Source organism: Haplochromis burtoni, unplaced genomic scaffold (genome assembly GCF_018398535.1).
Source record: "Haplochromis burtoni strain Fernald_Lab_line unplaced genomic scaffold, NCSU_Asbu1 Contig_4, whole genome shotgun sequence".
In the NCBI taxonomy this organism is placed as follows: domain Eukaryota; kingdom Metazoa; phylum Chordata; class Actinopteri; order Cichliformes; family Cichlidae; genus Haplochromis; species Haplochromis burtoni.
This window is the reverse complement of record NW_024582365.1, coordinates 3,571,085-3,590,019: the sequence shown is the minus strand read 5'-3', so window position 1 is coordinate 3,590,019 and position 18,935 is coordinate 3,571,085. Positions and strand designations below refer to the sequence as shown.

The following is an 18,935-nucleotide window of genomic DNA, read 5'->3' as shown; positions in this document are numbered from 1 at the left end:
ATCAAATGCTGCCGGTGTCGAGCTGAGACAGGAGCTAGTTGTTGTTGATACAGATCTTTCTCTCATACACAAACGCACACATGCATCAGAGGCACACACACAAGCATGTACAGGTACACAAATGCGGCTATTTTTACATCCATCTCACAGAATAGAAAAAAATGACACCAAACCAATATTTGGAGCCATTATTCTTTTTCCAGCTGATAGTGACTTCAGTCTTCACTGCCAGGAACTCATTTCCCCCTCTCTCCTCCTCCTCCTGACTGTCCTACTGTCCATCTGTCTCCTCGCCTCCACCCCTCCCCTCCTTGCCTCTCAACTATTGTTGCCATCTCTCGTTTGCTTTGCATGGATTTTGACTGCAGCCAAGGGGCAATTTTACATGTAGCACAGAGTTCACATACAAACACACACGCACAAACATGCATGTGCAGAAGGGGCGGAGAAAGGGGGGGAAAAAAACTTGCCTTTAGAGGATTTGTTTATCAAATGTGCTGTCAAATCATGTCAGGCATTTCACATCAGGGCACATTTTCCAGCCTCGGGCTACTTAAAAGAAAGGATTCAAACACGAGGACGCCACAATGCAATTTCCACAACTTTCACCACTGTATATTTTTCATATTCTAAATATAGTGAGCCGTGAATGTGCACGTACGGAGATCATTTTATCTGAATTGTAAATTCATGTTATTGATGTTGGTGTCAAGGATTTGCAAGGAGACAAATCATAAAACATCGACCAAGGAACCTATTAATGTTGCAGAAAAATGCTTCTCTGTAAAACATCTCACTAAAACATTTCTGGGGATTTCAGGACCACTTTCCTGAATAATTTATAGAAATTTCACGAACAATAACAACTGAGTGAAACCATGCATTATACATGTCAGCTTGTACTGAGACTTCTGTATGTGAATGCTTTGTGCTCAGTACATTTGTTTATTTGTGTGAGCAAATTTCTCAGTGTGTGTTTTGGTCACGACCTCTGATAGATAAATTGTGTTTCTGAGTATACAATATGAAACCTAAATTTCTCTGCTTTTCTTCTATATTCTCTTCAGTTTTATCATATATATTTATTAGGGGTAGATATAGGGCAATAACAACAAGTTTAGTAGTTCTGCTACTCTCTGAGCCATCAACTGGACTGTGGGCAATTAATCTGATTTCCTCCTCCCCGATCTCGCCTCCATTTTAGTTTCATGTCACTCACTCCATTTCAGTTAATCTCTGTGGAAGAAAAAAAAAACTCCTCTTCACTTATTTTCCCTTCCTTCAAATGTCACTGTCCAATTTTCTCCATTTCTGTCGTCCCTTTGCTTTCTCCGATTCTCGTAATCCTCCTCGTCCAGTCAATCCACCCCTCATCACACTCTGTCTCTAAATGTGCGTTTGTCTTCTGCTTGGTCGCCCTGACCCATATAATAGTGGGCAGCTTCTTATAAGTGCATCTGATGATTCAACCCCCAAATCTTTTGCACTTTAGAGATTTAAAGAGACTTTACTTTTATCAGCAGGTAGAAAACACAGCACTTTGGTCGAGTAATTTTGGAGATAGACCCCACAGCGAAACTCTATCTCGCTCCGTCTCGTCCTTCTTTTTTTGCTTCCCTATTTGAATATAATGAATTTTTTTTTCTCCATTCATTTTAGAATCATTGGGTTTCAGTGTCTGTACTTTGTTTTGATCCAGTTTTCCATTTTCTCTCCTATCAGGAGCTGTGCGCCACCATGGCAGCTGAGAGTGTTGCAGAACTCCGCGATTGGCTCTTCCTGCTCCTCCTGTGCCTCACCTTATTGGCTGAGGTGCTGGAACTGGCGGCAGCGGCAATTGCCATGGAGACGGGAGAGGGAGACGAGGGCATAGTTTGCCCCTCGGTTTGCCGCTGCGACGAGGGTTTTGTCTACTGCAATGACCGTGGCCTCAGCATTATTCCTCCGCTGCCGTTAACGGCTGCCATCCTGTACTTACAGAGCAACCGCCTGAGTAACGCCGGGCTGCCACCGTCGCTGGAACGCAGCACTTCCATACGAGTGATTTACCTGTATGCCAACCAGTTGGATGAATTTCCTATACACCTCCCGCCTTCATTACGGGAGCTCCATTTGCAGGATAATAATATACGAACGTTACCGCGGTCGGCTCTTGCCAAGTTACCATTACTAGAACGTTTGCACCTGGATGATAACTCCATATCCACAGTTAGCATCCAGGACCGAGCCTTTTCTGGGACCCCACGGCTTCGACTGCTGTTTCTGTCTCGGAACCACCTGTCAAGCATCCCCGCAGGCCTGCCAACATCCTTGGAAGAGTTGCGACTGGATGACAACAGAATCAGCACCATCCCTACCCATGCCTTCCGTGGGCTCTCCTCCCTGAGACGCTTGGTCCTGGACGGGAACCTGCTGGCCAACACACGCATAGCAGATGACACCTTTTCTCGTCTTTCCAACCTGACTGAGCTTTCACTGGTCAGGAACGCTCTGCAGTCTCCACCTGCCAACCTGCCTTCAGCTCACCTTGTGCGACTCCATTTGCAAGACAATGGAATGACCCACATCTCGAGGGGGGCGCTAGATGGGATGCGGCGGCTGCAGAGGCTGGACCTGTCGGGGAATAATCTCACCACTCTGCCCCGGGGACTTTTTAAGGACACAGAAAGCCTGGAGCTGCTACTGCTGCGAGGAAACCCCTGGTACTGCGGCTGCAACCTTCGCTGGCTCCATGCCTGGCTGCACGGTCGGGGGGCGGCGGTTACAGTTAGGGGTCTAACCTGTCAGGGGCCTGAGCCTGTAAGGGGTCAGGCCCTTAGAGACCTAACTTCTCTGATGGAGCAGTGTGAAGGTCCCCCTCCTGTTCCTAATACTGGAATAGGGATGAACCCAGCAGACAAAGATGGAGGAGGTGAAGATGGTGTTGGAGGGGGTCAAGCAGTGGCTTCAGTCCCCCATGGCAGCACCACCACTACCTCTCTCCTCATCCCCACACAGGGTTCTCTTTTCACCCTGCGAGCTAAGCGGCCAGGCCTAGTTATGCCTCTGCCCCCAGGTGAAGGAGGGCACGTATCTGGAGAGGCACTGGAGCTGACTGTAAAACCTCTCTCTTCAGACAGCGTGCTGGTGAGTTGGCTTTGTCCAGAGCCGGCACCCTCCTTCCGCCTGTCGTGGCTGAGGCTGGGCAGCAGTGCAGCTCTCGGTTCAATAACAGAGACTTTGGTACCTGGAGAAAGGAGGCAGTATCTTCTAACCCAGCTCACCCCACGCTCCCATTACCTCATCTGCCTGCTGCCATTACGACAGGAAACTTCCTTTGGGAGCCCCAGCATGGGTTCGTCTCGAGCTGTCAGCACGGACACGGACAGTAAAGACTCAGCCCCGGCCTGTGCACAGATAGAGACTGGAGATGCTCTGGCACACTCAGGAGAAGAGGGCTCAGATAAAAAGGGACGAGACTCAGAATTAACAGCCCTGCCACTGGCTGGGATTATTGGGGGTGCCACAGCATTAGTGAGCCTTCTGTTAATCTTTGGCATCTTCTGCTGGTATGGACAGAGATCAGGTTACATATCCGGGGACTCGGGGTCATACAACAGGGGTCGGGGAGGAAAACATTATGATGACTATGTAGAGTCAGGCACCAAGAAAGACACTTCCATCTTAGAGATCAGGGCCCCTCCTGCAGGGTTTCAGATGACAGCTATGGCCCATCAGCCTGTTCAGCCTAAGCTGGAGGATGTCACCTACATCCACACCATTTTCCCCTCCTCCTCCTCCTCTTCCTCCCAAGCTAACGGGACCTACCGGAGCAGTCACGGAGCTGGCAGCCTAAATGGCACCATCCTCAGCCAAACCAGCCACCATCGTGTTACATATGGCACCAACCGTGGCTACAGAGAGGGTGGCATCCCTGACATAGATTATGCCTACACGTGATGATACAGGGACGCACTCCCTGAGCCACGAAAGCCCTGTTGGCTAGTGGTTATTTTGTCCTTGGTTTCCAAAGTACCCTCTGTGCCTCTGCTGGTTCAATTCTGATTGGTTTGTTAAGTAGAGAATTTCTGCTATGTTAATTGGACAATTGCTAGAGTGACAGAAGTGTAAGTCCTACTATACTCTTCTACTGTATAAATACAATTTATAGTAGGCCCTTCTTTCAGCGCTTCTTATAAATGGTTACAGTTTCTCTTTTGGATATCTCAGTGTCTTTCAAACCTACTGTTCTTCTCAGCTAATGATAATACACAGTAAATTATTTGAGGTTGATATACTAGGCTTAGCTGATTTAGAAGGAGATATATTTATAATATGGGGAAAAGGCACTTGATGTGTATAGAGATAGGTCTCAAATCTTCCAACCAACTGTAAGCTTTGTGCTGTATAGATAAAAGGGATGACAGAGGAAGAAATCAATGGTTGTTATAACCCACAGATGACAATGCATCATGGTTGACATGAAAAGATGTGTTCCAAGCCCCTTCCTTTCCTCTGGTTTATTCCCCTCCTTTTTAATTTTTTCCTCCTTTCCGCCTCTTTTTTTTTTCTTTTTTTTCAGCTGAGGCTCTTTCCTTTTATTTCTCTTGTGTCTTTTGTGGTGCTGTGAGCAGAGGACGACTTTGTTCTCGCCAAGGGAGCTGACAGCAGTGATAACAGTTCTGACAGAGACGAGAGACACAAACCACAGCACGAGGAGACTAATGAGAGTGAGAGAGAGAGCATGTGTTTGGGTGGGGGTGATGGATGGATGGATGGATGGATGGATGGATGGATGGATGGAGAAAACATCAAAGGAGATGAGGAAAAAAAGAGGGTGCGGAGCTGTGTTGGGGGGAATGTAGACGCAGAGAGAGGTGTGTTGGCTTCAGGCAAAGAGCGAGGACAGAAAAGGGGAGCTAAGTGGAAAAAAGGGCGTGTGACAAATGCAGCAGCAGGAGGTAAAAAAGCACACAAAGAGAAAAAAAGGTGGGGGATCAAGAAGGGAGTGGGTGGTTAAAGAAGAGGGTTGACAACTGGAATAATGTGACATCATAGTCCAAAAAAGAAGAGGAAAAAAAAAGAATTAAGTTTTTGCCCACAGTGTACCCACTGCACTCAGCACATGCCGAGTGATAACAGAGTGCATGCTTCCTTCAAGGACTGTTTTCAGGTGCCTGTGATCATTGAAATTCAAAGATGAATTTAACATTTCTCGGTAGTTACCTTTCACCTCGTGTATCTTTTTTTTAAATAAACAGCACATTTCAGGATTTTAAAAACATCGGTAGGACAACACCAAGGACAAGAAGCACGGCGAGACAATCTGAGTAAAAAATACACTGATTGCCAAGACCACAGGACAACAGACAAGCCTGACAAGAACGACTATTATTGTAAAAAAAAAAAAAGAAGAAGAAGAAGAAAAATAACTTCATCTTGGAATTTCAGCACTGCATGTACCCAGTTTTTATTGTGGTCTGGTGTCATTATTAAATTATCTTTGCAAATGAAGTGAAAGAATCCTAATCACACATCTTATTATAGTAACCCATTATCTTCTAGAGGATGGCTAAACCTTCTTAATTAAAAATAAGTTTTAGCAGCTGACACTTTTTTTGGTGGAAGTTGGAACGGCACTGGTCTGATTACTCTTTGTTAAAATCCACTCTTAACAAATCTATTCGACTACAGCGGGGGAAAAATATTTTTCTCTGTGTTTATTTAAAAAGAGAGTAAGAATGATTTGTATATAAAGACCTCTATTAGTGGCTTACAATATATATTGATTGACTACAGCAAAAATACCAGACAGGAATCAGGAATCAGTTAAAAACACCTGACCAAACTGTAAAACTCCCAAAATTAAAAATTTTAATATTTTATCTCTCTGTGTAAACAAATGCCAAATGTTTCCCTGTTGCAGCTTCCCAATTTTAAGTATTTGCAGTTTTTCTCAGTCTTATTACTCAGTAAATTGAAAATCTTTATCTCTTTTTACTGTTAGTTAAATGAACCAAGCAGTTCAAAGACATTACCCCAGGGTGCAGGAATCTAAGACAGACGTTTTTCCACAATTGCCTCACGTTGTATGGACCAGATGATTCAAGTGGACCTATTCTGCTCATTTCCAGCCTCATATTTTTATTCTTCGAGCACCAGAGTTGCTTTGCATGAATTACAATCCAAAATTACCGTCATTTATCTCGGTGCAGCCCCTCAGTTCACCCACTGTCTGAGATGAGCCACTTCAGCTCCCTTTCCTGTGCCCCTCAGAGGGTTTGAACAGCAGACTGGTGGGAGTGCTGTGCTCACGACTAGAGCTGTGTGCCTGTGATGACCATATTATAGAGATCGCCTCGTATTTGATATGAACAGATCAAAGAGTAGAAACAAAAAAAAAAATAACAGAGCAATTTGAAGTTAGTTTTTTTAAGGCCCACGTTTGAAATAGGGAAGCGCATAATAGGTCCTCTTTAATCAGTTAATTTAGATCAACAATGAAATTGTGGCCTTTCCTCTTACACTGTCATATACAAAGGCAATTCATTTACTTGTATTATAATAAAGATTAGCTGAATTGGAGAAACTAAAACAACTAGTATAATCACACCTGATCTAGTGCATTCTGGGAGGTGAAACGTATAAGTTGACTCAGGTCGTGTGGTTTTATGGGCCTTAGCACAGCATAGACACTATGTTCTGGTGACTGGGATCACAGCCTGACCGCTACACTGTGCAATTCAACTCAAAGACAACCACAGGGAAACAAGCGACCCCCTGCTTTCTGACCGCCTCTCGCTGACCACACTAATGTACTTTAAGGCAGGAGGAACATCAAAGAAGACGCTAATAAAATACAGCCAGAGATTAACAGGAAGAGGAAGAGGAGAAGGTAGAGAGAGAAAAATAAAGGGGGAGAGTGGAGAGGGGTGATTTAGATAGAGCCTGTAAGTGTTGAAACCCAAGTCTTACTTTGTGTAGCTCTCTTTCTCTTTTTCAACCTGTGTTACAGTGTACCAGTAATATTGGAAGAGCTCCGGTGTGGGTTTTTTAGGGTTTTTTTTTTTTTTGCATTTGTTTTATTATTTTTTTAATTTTTTTAAAAGCACTGAAGCTTCCTTTCATTCTGTGTAGAGATCCTTTTCCTTTAAAAGTGTCACCCTCAGATGTGATAATGAAAACACTCTTATGTATAAACATAAAAAAAGGGTGCAAAACGCTATTCCATTTATTGGTCTGTCGTCTTTTTTTCTACGCAGATGAATAAAGACTTCTAAAAGGAAGAGCGGATTCGTGAGTTCTGTGTGTGCGCGTCTGTGTGTGCGTGCGTCTGAGTGGAGTTCATCAAATCGGAAGGAAAGGCTGGAGATGTCAAATAATGCACCAGAGTGGGCGGGGGGAGGGCTTAAAAACTAAAAATCAATGGGAAGCTCAGATTATTAACGTGATTTATGACGAGACGGAGCAGGCCTCGTTAAATCACACACACTGGATGAATACATCAGCGTCTATGCGCGCCGATTCCATTCGGAAGGACGCATGTTTTTATCCTGACAAGTTCAAGTGCGTATTTCACAGAGTGACACGAGAAACTCGGCTGCGTCCATTTGTATGGATGTGTTTGTGCTCGGTGCTCCTGAGTTTGGGTGAAGACATGCCTCTCATTCTAAGTGAGTGCTAATGCTTGTGTAAGCATGGATCAATATAACGAACGGGGGAGTGTATAAGTGTCCATCTTAGAGTAACTGCTTGTGATGGGTGTTTGAGAAGGAAGGAGTCTGAAAGAAAAATACTGTAGACAGAAATGGTTTGCCGCACGCTGATGACTTCGTATGACTATCTACAGGATCTGTGATTATACGTCTGGCGGTGTGCGGCTGCATCTTGGCGTCCACGCTCTTAACAACAATGGCCCGAGTTCTCATCGGTCATTATGGACGCCTTTCACTGCCGCGGTCCATTATCTAACGTCAGGTCCTGCAGCTTAATTATCCTAACTCGCATTACACCCAAGAAAAAGATGTATACTCCGAGACTGGGGGTAAGCATCTGTTCGGGCTAAATTTATTCTTGCACTGTAACAAATCGGATCAAAGTGAAGGCTTCCATTAAGTTACAACAACTAGTACGTCTGTCCAAAAGTAATTACTTTGCGAGAATAAACTGTGCTTTAAATTATTAAGATGTGTTAGATATATATAACACGTGTTAAAGTTCGAACATAGAAGCACAACAGCAGTGTGTTGAGTTTCGATTCATCTCATTTGAATTAATTTCTGACTATGCGACCTCTATTCCTTTAACAAACAGGCTCAACTCACTGATGTGCAGTAAAATGGTCGGTTGCATTTTAAACTCCGTGCTCAGTATTTTCTTCACAACAGTGCTGCCACGGATGATTTAAAGCCGCAACGCGAGTTATCTTCCGCTGTTTGCGTGCATTTATAAGCTTATTTAGTGAAAAGGTCACTGTATTCCTCTCAATGCATGCATTTGAGGAAATGCATGCATGTATGCATGCACAGTCAACCGAATCAAATCCACAACATAATCTTTTTGGCACAGATAGTTTGAATGCAAATGTTTCTACAAATACTGAGGCAGAGCTGAGAAAAGAAAAGGCACTGCACGGGTGAATGTGTAAGTTTACATTTTCTTTCTTGACTTCGCAGCAGTCAAGGGCACGGCAGAGAAAAACATGAACAGATGCAACATATAAACATGAGAGGACCTCAAATACTGCTGCGTTGTCAAAGCCGCTGGCGTTTCACAGATATGCACAAGGTGTCCTTTAGCATCGGTGCCATTATGCACTGTCTTTACGGCAACAGTCAAACTGCCCGTTTACTTCTAACTCATCACATACAAATGCTTATAAATGACTTCTTGGTATTGCACTTAAACACACAAGGTAGGTGTCATTTTTTAGCATGCATTTAATTTGTGAAGGGGCTAATTGTTAAGCCAAATTAGCGCCACAATCTCAGGGACAACAGAAAGCTATTTAATTTTTTTTTTTTGCTTTATATGCTCTCCATCTGACCAGATTCGCATTGGTCATTGCCAGAGTTACTTTCATACAAAAAAGGGCACCGTATCAACAGCCAAATAACCTTAAAATTCACTGAACTTTCACTCTGAGCTAGAGCCAAACTAAATGACACAATGTCAAAGACCCTGCATTTTGTTATCACAGCTCCACAACCAGTACAGCATATAATCTAAAAATGCTAATCTAACTTGTGTGTGTTAGGGTGTTCTGCCAACTTTTGTGCCTAATGCTTTAAGCTTTGAGTGTGAACATATCAGAACTGGCACATTTCAGTATGTTTGATCTCATAATAATGTTGTTATGGCACGCAGATCCAGCCACAGCTTCACCGGCTGCAGCGGCAGCTACTTCCAGATCAAGCTGAGTGTGACGTTTCAGAAAAATACAGCACTGTGCAAAAGTCTTGAGCCGGCCCTCAGTTCTTTATAGAAATGGAAAACGGGTACAGCAGTTTCTTGAAACAAACATTTTCTCTGTCAAGATGATCACACACATCTTTAATAATGTTGAGGTCCAGGCTCCGGGGAGGAATAATCAATGACCGATTGTGCTACAATTTGTGTTTTTCTATCCACGCAAGCTTTTATTGAAATGGCACCGCGTTTGAGATCATTCTCATGCCTAAAAATGAAACTGTTGTCAGTCAAATTAATTCAAGTTGGTGGATCAAAATCAGATCCCCAACACCACTGTCTGCAATGCAGCCAAAAGCATGACGAAGCCTCCACCGTGTTTTATAGATGGTTGTATCTGAACCAAAAATTTCAATTTTGAATTCTTCACTCAAGGAGACCTGTTTCCACTGATTTGCAGACCAGTTCATCAGGGTAGAGCAGGTTATCTACTAATGAATGTTAGATAGAATAGTTAGATAGCATTTATCTATAAGAAAAAAGTGCTTGTGTAAATGAGACGTTATTTAAAGCACCATGAGAAACAGTCCACTTATCATCTCTCGGGTCTCTGCTGGATTTCTTCCTTAGGACATGAATTTCTGCTATATTTTTTTTAATCCTGCAACTTCTTCCTTTGCCCTCTACTTTTCCAATTTCCATGGCCTGAGAAGAGTTGTTGTTCCAGACATGCGGTTTAATATTCGATGCTTTACCTTGATTTCTGGTTAGAGATTTACAATTCATCATCTTTTAAGTTTATATGTTGACATTATTAACATCCAGCAGTTAAAGAGGAATATCATCATTCACTTTAAGTTGAGTTTATATGAAAAAAAAAAAATCTGTTACCTATCATTTTGGTGTAAAAGACAGAACCAACTCTAAATGAGTGAAGCAGATACAGAAATGCAGACCACACGGCAGACTGACGTGCCAGTTTTTCAGCTCTTTAGGAATCACCTTGTTGGTGCAAAAATACTATTTTATGCCTGTCACATGGGAACTAAAGCAATGGGAACAAAATATCTGTTTTTTGTGGCCGGCTGCTTGTAAGTGCCTAATGATACAATATAACATAGGTTCTTTACTTAGTTGACATGTGAAGACAACAGTGCTTCATACATTGAGTTAGGCACCTTATTTATGCTTGAATGATTCGTAGGTCAATGTTAAGTGGCTTAAACAATGGTCAGGTATAAGGACTGGATGGAAAATGGGTAAAAATGTAGCCAATTTCCAAACACAAACTTTTAAGGAGCTTCAGAAACCCAGATCAATCAACCAATCAATCAAAGCTTTATTCGCCACATGCAGGTTGCCCTGCAGTGAAATGGGACCCCCTGACCTTACACACACAACACAGACATTACATGGGGATACAAGTCGGAGATCGGTAGCGTTACAGAAAAACACTGAAATGTACACTACAATGGGAAAGTACAAGAGGAAAAAAAGAGACCTCTACTCATGCTGTGCTTCCATGGTAGGACAGCATGAGAACAGGAAACAAAAAAAACTCCTCTGCACAAAAAGCATATAAATGTCCACAGCACAACTTTGTGAAAGACGTGACAAGCCACGGGATTGGGTGGGGGGTGAGGAGTAATCCGAAGCGAACACAGCAGCCGCCCTGCACAGCGCTACCATTCCAGCGCGGCACACAGACCCGCCGTGTTCCCCCGCAGGAAACAAGCATCGAAGGCATTTGGAAAGGGAGGGGGATGTGTAAAGTGTAAAGTGTGCATGTTAGTCCCCATAGGGAAATAGTTCCTCTGCATTTAACCCATTCACCCAGTGAAGCAGTGGGCAGCCACCAGTGCAGCGCCCGGGGAGCAGTGTGTAGGGACGGTACCTTGCTCAGGGGTACCTCAGGGTAGCCGTTCAGTGGAGTCGAACCCCCGACCTTCCGATCATGGGGCCACCACTCTACCTACTGAGCTATCCCTGATGTTAAGATGAGTGTGTGCTTATCAGTGTGTGCTTATCAGTGTAAGTGTATGTGTGTTCATAGTTCAGCTGAGACAGTGTCCTTCGCCCTGCTAGGCTAAGTAAACAGTCTTCCAGCCAACCCAGGTGGCCTTGCATGGAATGGGAAGGAACAGACTCAACACAGTCGTTATCAGACGAACTATTACTGAAGATCGCTTTAAAAAATCTAAGAAATTGTGGCTCCTTTGAAGCCAAGTATAAAGAAATAGATGGCTCAAGACTTTTGAGCAATACTCTAGCTCAGTGTCGGTGGTTATTTAATTATTTGGTATTCTGTAAATACTTGTTTTTCATGTCCATGTAATTCAGTTACACGTGGACCGTGGACTTGGCTCTTTAACCAGTCTTTCAGCGTCCAATATTACTGTGACTGATGTGTCAAGGCCCTAAAGCCCAAGGACACCGTGTGTACCTGACAGAGCAGAACTATTTCATACACTGGAATGAAAATGCTTTAGTATACAGCAAACAAGCAGCAAACAAACATTAAAAAAATGTTTTTTTTTATTGAGTTATGATTCAAGTAAAAACATGTTGGTGACTATAACATGAAGGCTCTTTTTCCTGAAGATTGGATTTTAGTTTTTCCTTTTCTCTCTTATTCATTTTGCAGCTCGACTCCAAACAGCACCTTTCCCCACTTAGTGTGATTTTTTTTTTTAACAAAGCCATTTTACTTTTTGTTCATTAAGCAAAAACTCTCTCGAGACCTTGCCTTCCTCAAATCTTTGCAGGATATGAAAACAGCTCTCAACAGACGTGCACAGATTTACAAACACCAACTCATGACAAACACAGCAGTTTTAAATCAATTTTAAAGGTTCTCATTATTGGACACACATTTGTATAGCCTGAATTGACAAGGGACCAGTGATCCCGGGGGCCAGATTAAAAACACTCGTGTGTATCTTTTATACCGACACACTCCTAGAAACCAATGAGATACCTCAGAGGGATGAAGAGCTATAACAACAACAACAACAACAACAGACAGACATTAGGCTGCAGTGGTCTGGCTTCTTTGGTAGCAGTGGGTGGAGAGGACATCAGTGGAATAAACAAGAGAGAGAGCACACCAAGACAGCCTCTGGGGGATTATGAAAACACCAACTGTATGAATTAGGCTGTCTATCAGAGAGAGACACTTTGGTGCTACTGCAAAGCCCCTCTAGTGTGAAGGAGTACAAAAAAAAAAAGAAGTCTTCCAAGTAAAGTTCAGCTGTAACTACGCTCAAAGCATGTGCAAAAAGATAACCAAATTTTCCTTGTACAGCAATTGTCTTCTATTCAATTTCCGATCACTGTGCATGTTATCTTTTAGTTTAGCTTAATTATGAGCCCCTAAAACACAGGATTGCTTTTGTAACCTTGCTTTCAGGAGAAAAAGAGCATCTAAATTCAAGAGAACTAGAGAATTAAAGTCAACCTTAAGTAGTCGTCATGCGATTTGTCTCATTATCTATCCCAGGCTGACATTAAGTGAATAATTGATAGCTTTCTTTTTCTCATACGATAACCCATCAGCCATTCAACCCACACGAGCAAACACTGCAGAGGAACGACTCTGGCTAAAGGGCGCTTCAGGCAGCCGGCTCCTGCTGGATGTGGTCTTCCGCAGCTCTCAGCCGTCATTCATGGTCGGCTTACTGCCCACCTCTCTGGGGCTATACTCTGGACTACACAGAGACCTCAGCACTTGTAGTTATGGCAACTTGTGATTTCTCTGGAGTACTGGCTCTCGGCCTTTCTTCAGCAGAGGCAGACACAACTCAGCCAAAAAATAAATGAATTCCTGGAGCACAGTAAATTATTCATTACTTAGTTGAAAATGCCACACAGTGAATTGTGATCATTCCAGAGGTGTAGCACACAAAAGGTAACTGCCCAGTTCAAACCTGCATTATTTAATGCTGCGCTAAGACAACAACAAATATTTAGCAAAATAATGAAATTGCAATTGAGGAGAAATTGCTCAGCTCAGCATGGATAGGTGAAAAATTAAAAGCGTACTAGGGCTCTACCCAAATATTCAGCTATTTAGATATTTGTCTGTTGTTGAATTTTAAGATTTGGATATGTTGTTGGGGTTTTTCTTTTGTTGTTAAATGAGGAACTGTAACTAATCTCAGCTTGTGCAGCATCTCTCTTTCTCTCTCAAACTTCCGTTCACCTCACTGAGGTCACTTTGTCACTACATTTAGCCACTTTCAATGCCCCTTCAGCTGTTCTTTTTTTAAGGCACTGCAAAAACCCCATGTACAGTATCATACTGCTTTACAATGACATCTTGCACTCCTGGCACAGCACCTGCTCTCTCTCTGCTGTGTTCATTGTGTGAGCAGTGAGGCTTCACAGAATGACAGCAGCAATGCACAGTGTAACAGACAGCCTTAATTCAGACTTCAACTGCTGATTAACAATAAAATTAGATAGAAACCTGCAGATTAAGTAGCCTTGAAAAGTTGCAATCATTTATATGCAACAGATGCATAAAGGGCATTGTTGCATGTTGCTTTCTGTCAACACTGCTCTATACAAAAAAATGCTGTCTGGTAATAAAAAGATAACACAGGCTGGATTATGATACACTATATTGCCAAAAGTATTCACTCATCCAAATCATTGAATTCAGGTGTTCCAGTCACTTCCATGGTCACAGGTGTATAAAATACAGCACTTAGTTATGCAGTCAGCTTCTACAAACCTTTCTGGAAGAATGGGTCGCTCATGCATATCAGCATGATAGGATGCCACCTTTGCAACAAGTCCAGTCGTGAAAATTCCTCGCAACTAAATATTCTACAGTCAACTGTTGGTGGTATTATAACAAAGTGGAAGTGGTTGGGAACAACAGTAACTCATCAGCAAAGTGGTAGGCCAAGTAAAATGAGAATGGTCAGTGGATGCTGAGGAGCATAGTGTGCAGAGGTCGTCAGCTCTCTGCGGAGAGATCTTCAAACTTCATGCAGCCTTCGGATTAGTTTAAGAAGCATACAAAGCTTCGTGGAAATGATTCCCATGGCCGAGCAGCTGTATCCAGGCCTTACCAAGCACAATGCAAAGCATTGGATATAGTGTTGTAAAGCATGACGCCATTAGAGCAGTGAAGAAATGTTCTCTGCAGTGACAAATCACATTTCTCTGTCTGGCAATCCGATGGACGAGTCTGGGTTTGGTGGTTGGCAGGAGAACAGTCCTTGTCTGACTGCACTGTGCCAAGAGTAAAGTTTGGTGGAGGGGAGATTATGGTGTGGAAATGTTTTTCAGGAGTTGGGCTCAGCCCCTTAGTTCCAACAAAAGGAACTCTTAATGCTTCAGCATACCAAGACATGTTGGATAATTTTGTGATCCCAACTTTGTGGGAACAGTTTGGGGATGGTACTTCCTGTTCTAAAATGACTGCAAACCAGTGCACAACGCAAGGCTCATAAAGACATGGATGAGCCAGTTTGGTGTAGAAGAACTTAACTGGCCTGCACAAAGTCCTGATCTCAAACCGATAGAACACCTCTGGGATGACTGTGAGCCAGGTCTTCTTGTCCAACATCAGTGTCTGACCTCACAAATCTGCTTGTGAAACCTTGTGGAAAATGTTACAACTGCAAAAGGTGGACCAACATCATATTAAATCCTTTGGACTACAAATTGGATGTCTATCAAGTTCATATACGTGTCTCACATTTCATAGAAGTGAAGAAATGCTGTATCACTGCAGCCATGATCGGATACATCATGCAGTTTGTCCATTCTCAGAAACACCAAACATGCTTTAATAAACCTCGCATACTACTCTTACAACTGCTTTTATTTTGAAGGGACATAGCAACCTCAGGTCACATAAAAAAAGAAAGAAAGATTAATGCAGTATGTAGAGGTTTTTAATAAACCAAGGATTTCTAAGTACTTATTTACTAATGTCAGGGGTAAAGCTGTGTGCATAGTTGTTTTGTTTAGGATTACAGTACTAACATATAAGAGCTTAACTTGTGCAGAGCGGGAAAAGAGGTTTTTTTAGCAGAGTTGCAAATAATGATTGGATTAAATCATTAATATGTACAGAGGAGGTCAGGAAATGAAACACAGTTTGTGGCTGTATTTCAGCCAGTGGTGTTGGCGATCTTGTCAAAACTGAATGTATTATGAATGCAGGAAAAGTGCCATCAGATTTTGATCCACCATGCAGTACCACCTGCAATAAGTTTGAATGACAACAGCGTTTCAGGATGACAGTAATCCCAAACACACTCCAATCCAGTGGTTCCCAAACTTTTTTTTGTTAGGCCCCCCTTTGTTTTACAAGAAAAATGTTCGCGCCCCCCGCCCCCAGTAATCTGCAATAAATTACAGGTAGTAATAAAATAAACTACTAACTCTTTTACGCTACGTCCGCACCTACACGGGTATTTTTGAAAACGCAGCTGTTTCGTCCACACGTAAACGGCGTTTCGAATCACCGAAAACTGAGATTTTTTTAAAACTCCTTTTTTGCGTTTACCTGTAGACGAGGAATACAGAGTTCATCACTCAACGTCAAAGGTATGTGCCTTTTTTCACGTCACGCTGTGCCTCACGTTATTGTTTACATGAGATGAATTGCAGAATGGCAGATAGAGACAAAATAATGTTAATCTGACTATCTTCAGGATTTACACGCTTACATAGGGACGCAGTTAATGTCCCTCTATTTAGAAAGGCAGAGGCGTCACGGTGTAATTATTTTACGTGTAGTTGTTTTTTTTTCCTGTGTAATAATATTCAACATTGCTATCAATACATTTTTCAAAAAATGCCTCTCTGTGCAAAATGGGTTTAAAAACATAAACAACTGTGGGATACTGTTTGTCCGTGATTTGAAGAGCCCAGCGCTGCTCCCGACAAAGGGAAAACCAATTCTGCAGGGGAGACCTACCTCGGCACTTGTGCAGGTGAAACCAAAGGGAAGATATGCTTCACCATATTTTCTAGTCTTTGGCTTAGAATGAAGTTGGTTTGGAAACATATTCAGCGATGCTTCATCTCCTGCTTTGCGTTTCTGTGGGCGCCCCGTGCTAGCAGTGTCCAAGCGTTTTGTTTTTTCCCCCTTTTCACACCGCGCCCCCCCCCCTGCAATGGCTCTGCGCCCCTTCTAGGGGGCGGGCCCCACACTTTGGGAAGGTCTGCTCCAACCAATGCTGTAAACGCATACCTGGATAGAACAAACACACAACGGCCTCCCCAGAGCCCGAACCTCACCATTACATAAACATATCTGAACACAATAATGTGAAAACATTAGCAGCACACTCATGCATACACGTAACTGGCTTTCTCATGAGTGTGCAGACCACGAAATGGTTATAGGTTGTTGATCCTGGAGAAGACACAAGACGTAAAGGGTGTAATAAATCTTCTGAGCACTTCAGTGTTATTGTGATCCAAGTGTCCTTCCAATACATCACAGTGTCCTTCACATCTTCTTATCCCTCGTTTTTTTTTTTTTTCTTTTCTTGAAAAGCATATCAACTGACAATTTCATCTCAGTTTACTTTACACGAGGTGGCAAACATCACATTTAATTATATGGATAAATATTTCCCTTTTTTTAATTACTGGATCACTGGTGTGTTGAAAGTAAATTGACCACAGAAATGTCTTGGCTCGTGCTCTGAAAGCAGATGTGTGCCGGGGGCCTTACAAAACAAAATATTATGCCTTAATTGAAATAATTAAGATAAAACTGCAACAGTTGAACAAATTGCCTGTTTAAAAGCTCAATAAATCTGTTGCTTGTACACAAGTCCAGTAAATCAGCAACAATTAATTTATAAGTTTAAAGTAGTAAAGAAAAGTGCTGAAAACACAGAAAGTATTAAAATATTAGTCTTCCTTCAAATGTTAATGACTTGGAAGGAAGCTATTTGTATCTCGCTGGCAGCTATCACAGCCTTCAGACACATTTTGTAGCAGATAAGAGTCCTCCTTTTCCTGATTTGGGAAATTTCGCCCACTCTACCATGCAGATCTCTTCAAGTTCTGAGATATTTTTAGGCACCCCTTGCACACACAGCACTTCCAAGGTCTCCCAACTGATTTTCCGATCTTCAGTGATGTGCAGGTCAGACACTCAGAGGGATGCTCCAAAAGATTCAGCTTATGTTTCTTGTAAGTAGTTCAAGGTGGATTTTGAGCTCTGCTTTGGATCATTGCCCTGTTGCAGAAATCAACCTCTTTGTTGACTCAATTCATGATATTCGGCTCTGTCAGTATTTCCTGTGCCTCTGGTTGTCATACAACCCAACCCGATAAACTGTGCACTGTTCTGCTTAGCTCTCCATGGGTTTGATTTTGGCATTTCTCTTGCGGCTCAGGTGCAGTTTTATCTTAAATCTTTATCTTAAAGCTTTCTATGTTTTGACTTCCACGGTTTCCCCTTCACTGCCATTTCTAAATTATAATTCAGACAGGGGAATTGCAGAATGGAGAGTTTAATATCTTTTTATAGCCTTAACCTGTTTAGATTACATCATTTAGCCTGATTTTATACCTTCAGCGAGTGGCTTAGAGGAGCCTGTCATCATAAAATATTAGCTCTTTTGTTGTTTTGGGAGTTTAAAGAGTCAGGAGAAGTCCTAATAATGCAGCTAAGGACCAACAAGTTTCCTGCAGGGGGTGCTTTATTACTTCATTTCACCATAGAGTCCAAACTTTTACACACTTATGTCCCGCAGTATCCAACTGACCAACCCGTCTGTCAGTCCAGCTTTAACCAGGGCTGCCCGTTGCACCCGAGGACAATGGCAACAGCAGGATAAGTGGATAAAGAGCCCCTATAAATAGTCTTGTCATTTCCTAAGCTCTGATAATGCAGCACAGCCGACAGCGTGTGCATCACCGCTTCACAACAACGCCTGATAGATCGCAATTACAAGATGGTAATTGTGTGCAGTGTGTGCCGTGTGCACTCCCTGTACTCTCTGAATGTGCATGCTGGTAATTATGTGACAAAAGCATCATCAGTGATGAGGACATATGAGCAGACAATGAGGACCCCTTGTATTGGCTGGTGGAAAGAGAAGGGAAGAGGACTTAGGAATACTTTAAAGCCCACTTTGGAGGTTACAATGATACATGCTTTGTACTTTGTTCACTAAACTATGATTACGCAGATTAGAGAAAATGGAGGGGTATTGTCAGACTGCATTATACTTTATTATTCAAATAACACCGCCTACAATGAGGATAATCTTCCCCAATGTGTTCTTAATTTCCATCCCCCCCCCCAATTCAGTCCTGTGAGTCTCGATTTGAGTAAAAAATTACTTGCAAAGCTGCTTCAGTGAAACGGGGTTCAATACTAATGGAAAACCTCTAAATGAAAAACGGCAGTCATCTAAGGTTGATAAACTCAGTCACAATATTCATCAGGTGATTGTGGTCATAATTACGGTGCTGGAACTGCTCAAGCATTTAACCTTAGCATCCAAGAAGACAAGACATTTGGATGCACAGGCAAAGTCTCAACAATGCCGCTCTGATTA

The 18,935-nt window shown here is 42.6% G+C and overlaps 2 protein-coding genes across 8 annotated transcripts in view; one reads left to right on the top strand and one right to left on the bottom strand.

Annotated features, from left to right (window-relative positions):
- Positions 1 to 7,265, top strand: part of flrt1b (fibronectin leucine rich transmembrane protein 1b) — a 39,281-nt gene extending 32,016 nt beyond the window's left edge. For all 5 annotated transcript variants that reach the window (XM_042221361.1, XM_005913343.3, XM_042221353.1 and 2 more), the window contains exon 3: positions 1,723 to 7,265. In XM_042221361.1, the coding sequence (XP_042077295.1) occupies positions 1,738 to 3,939 (2,202 nt within the window). In that variant the 5' untranslated portion in view covers positions 1,723 to 1,737 and the 3' untranslated portion in view covers positions 3,940 to 7,265. The remainder of the gene's footprint in view (positions 1 to 1,722) is intronic.
- macrod1 (mono-ADP ribosylhydrolase 1) overlaps positions 1 to 18,935 on the bottom strand; it is a 147,068-nt gene that overhangs the window by 108,137 nt on the left and 19,996 nt on the right. The window lies entirely within an intron of this gene.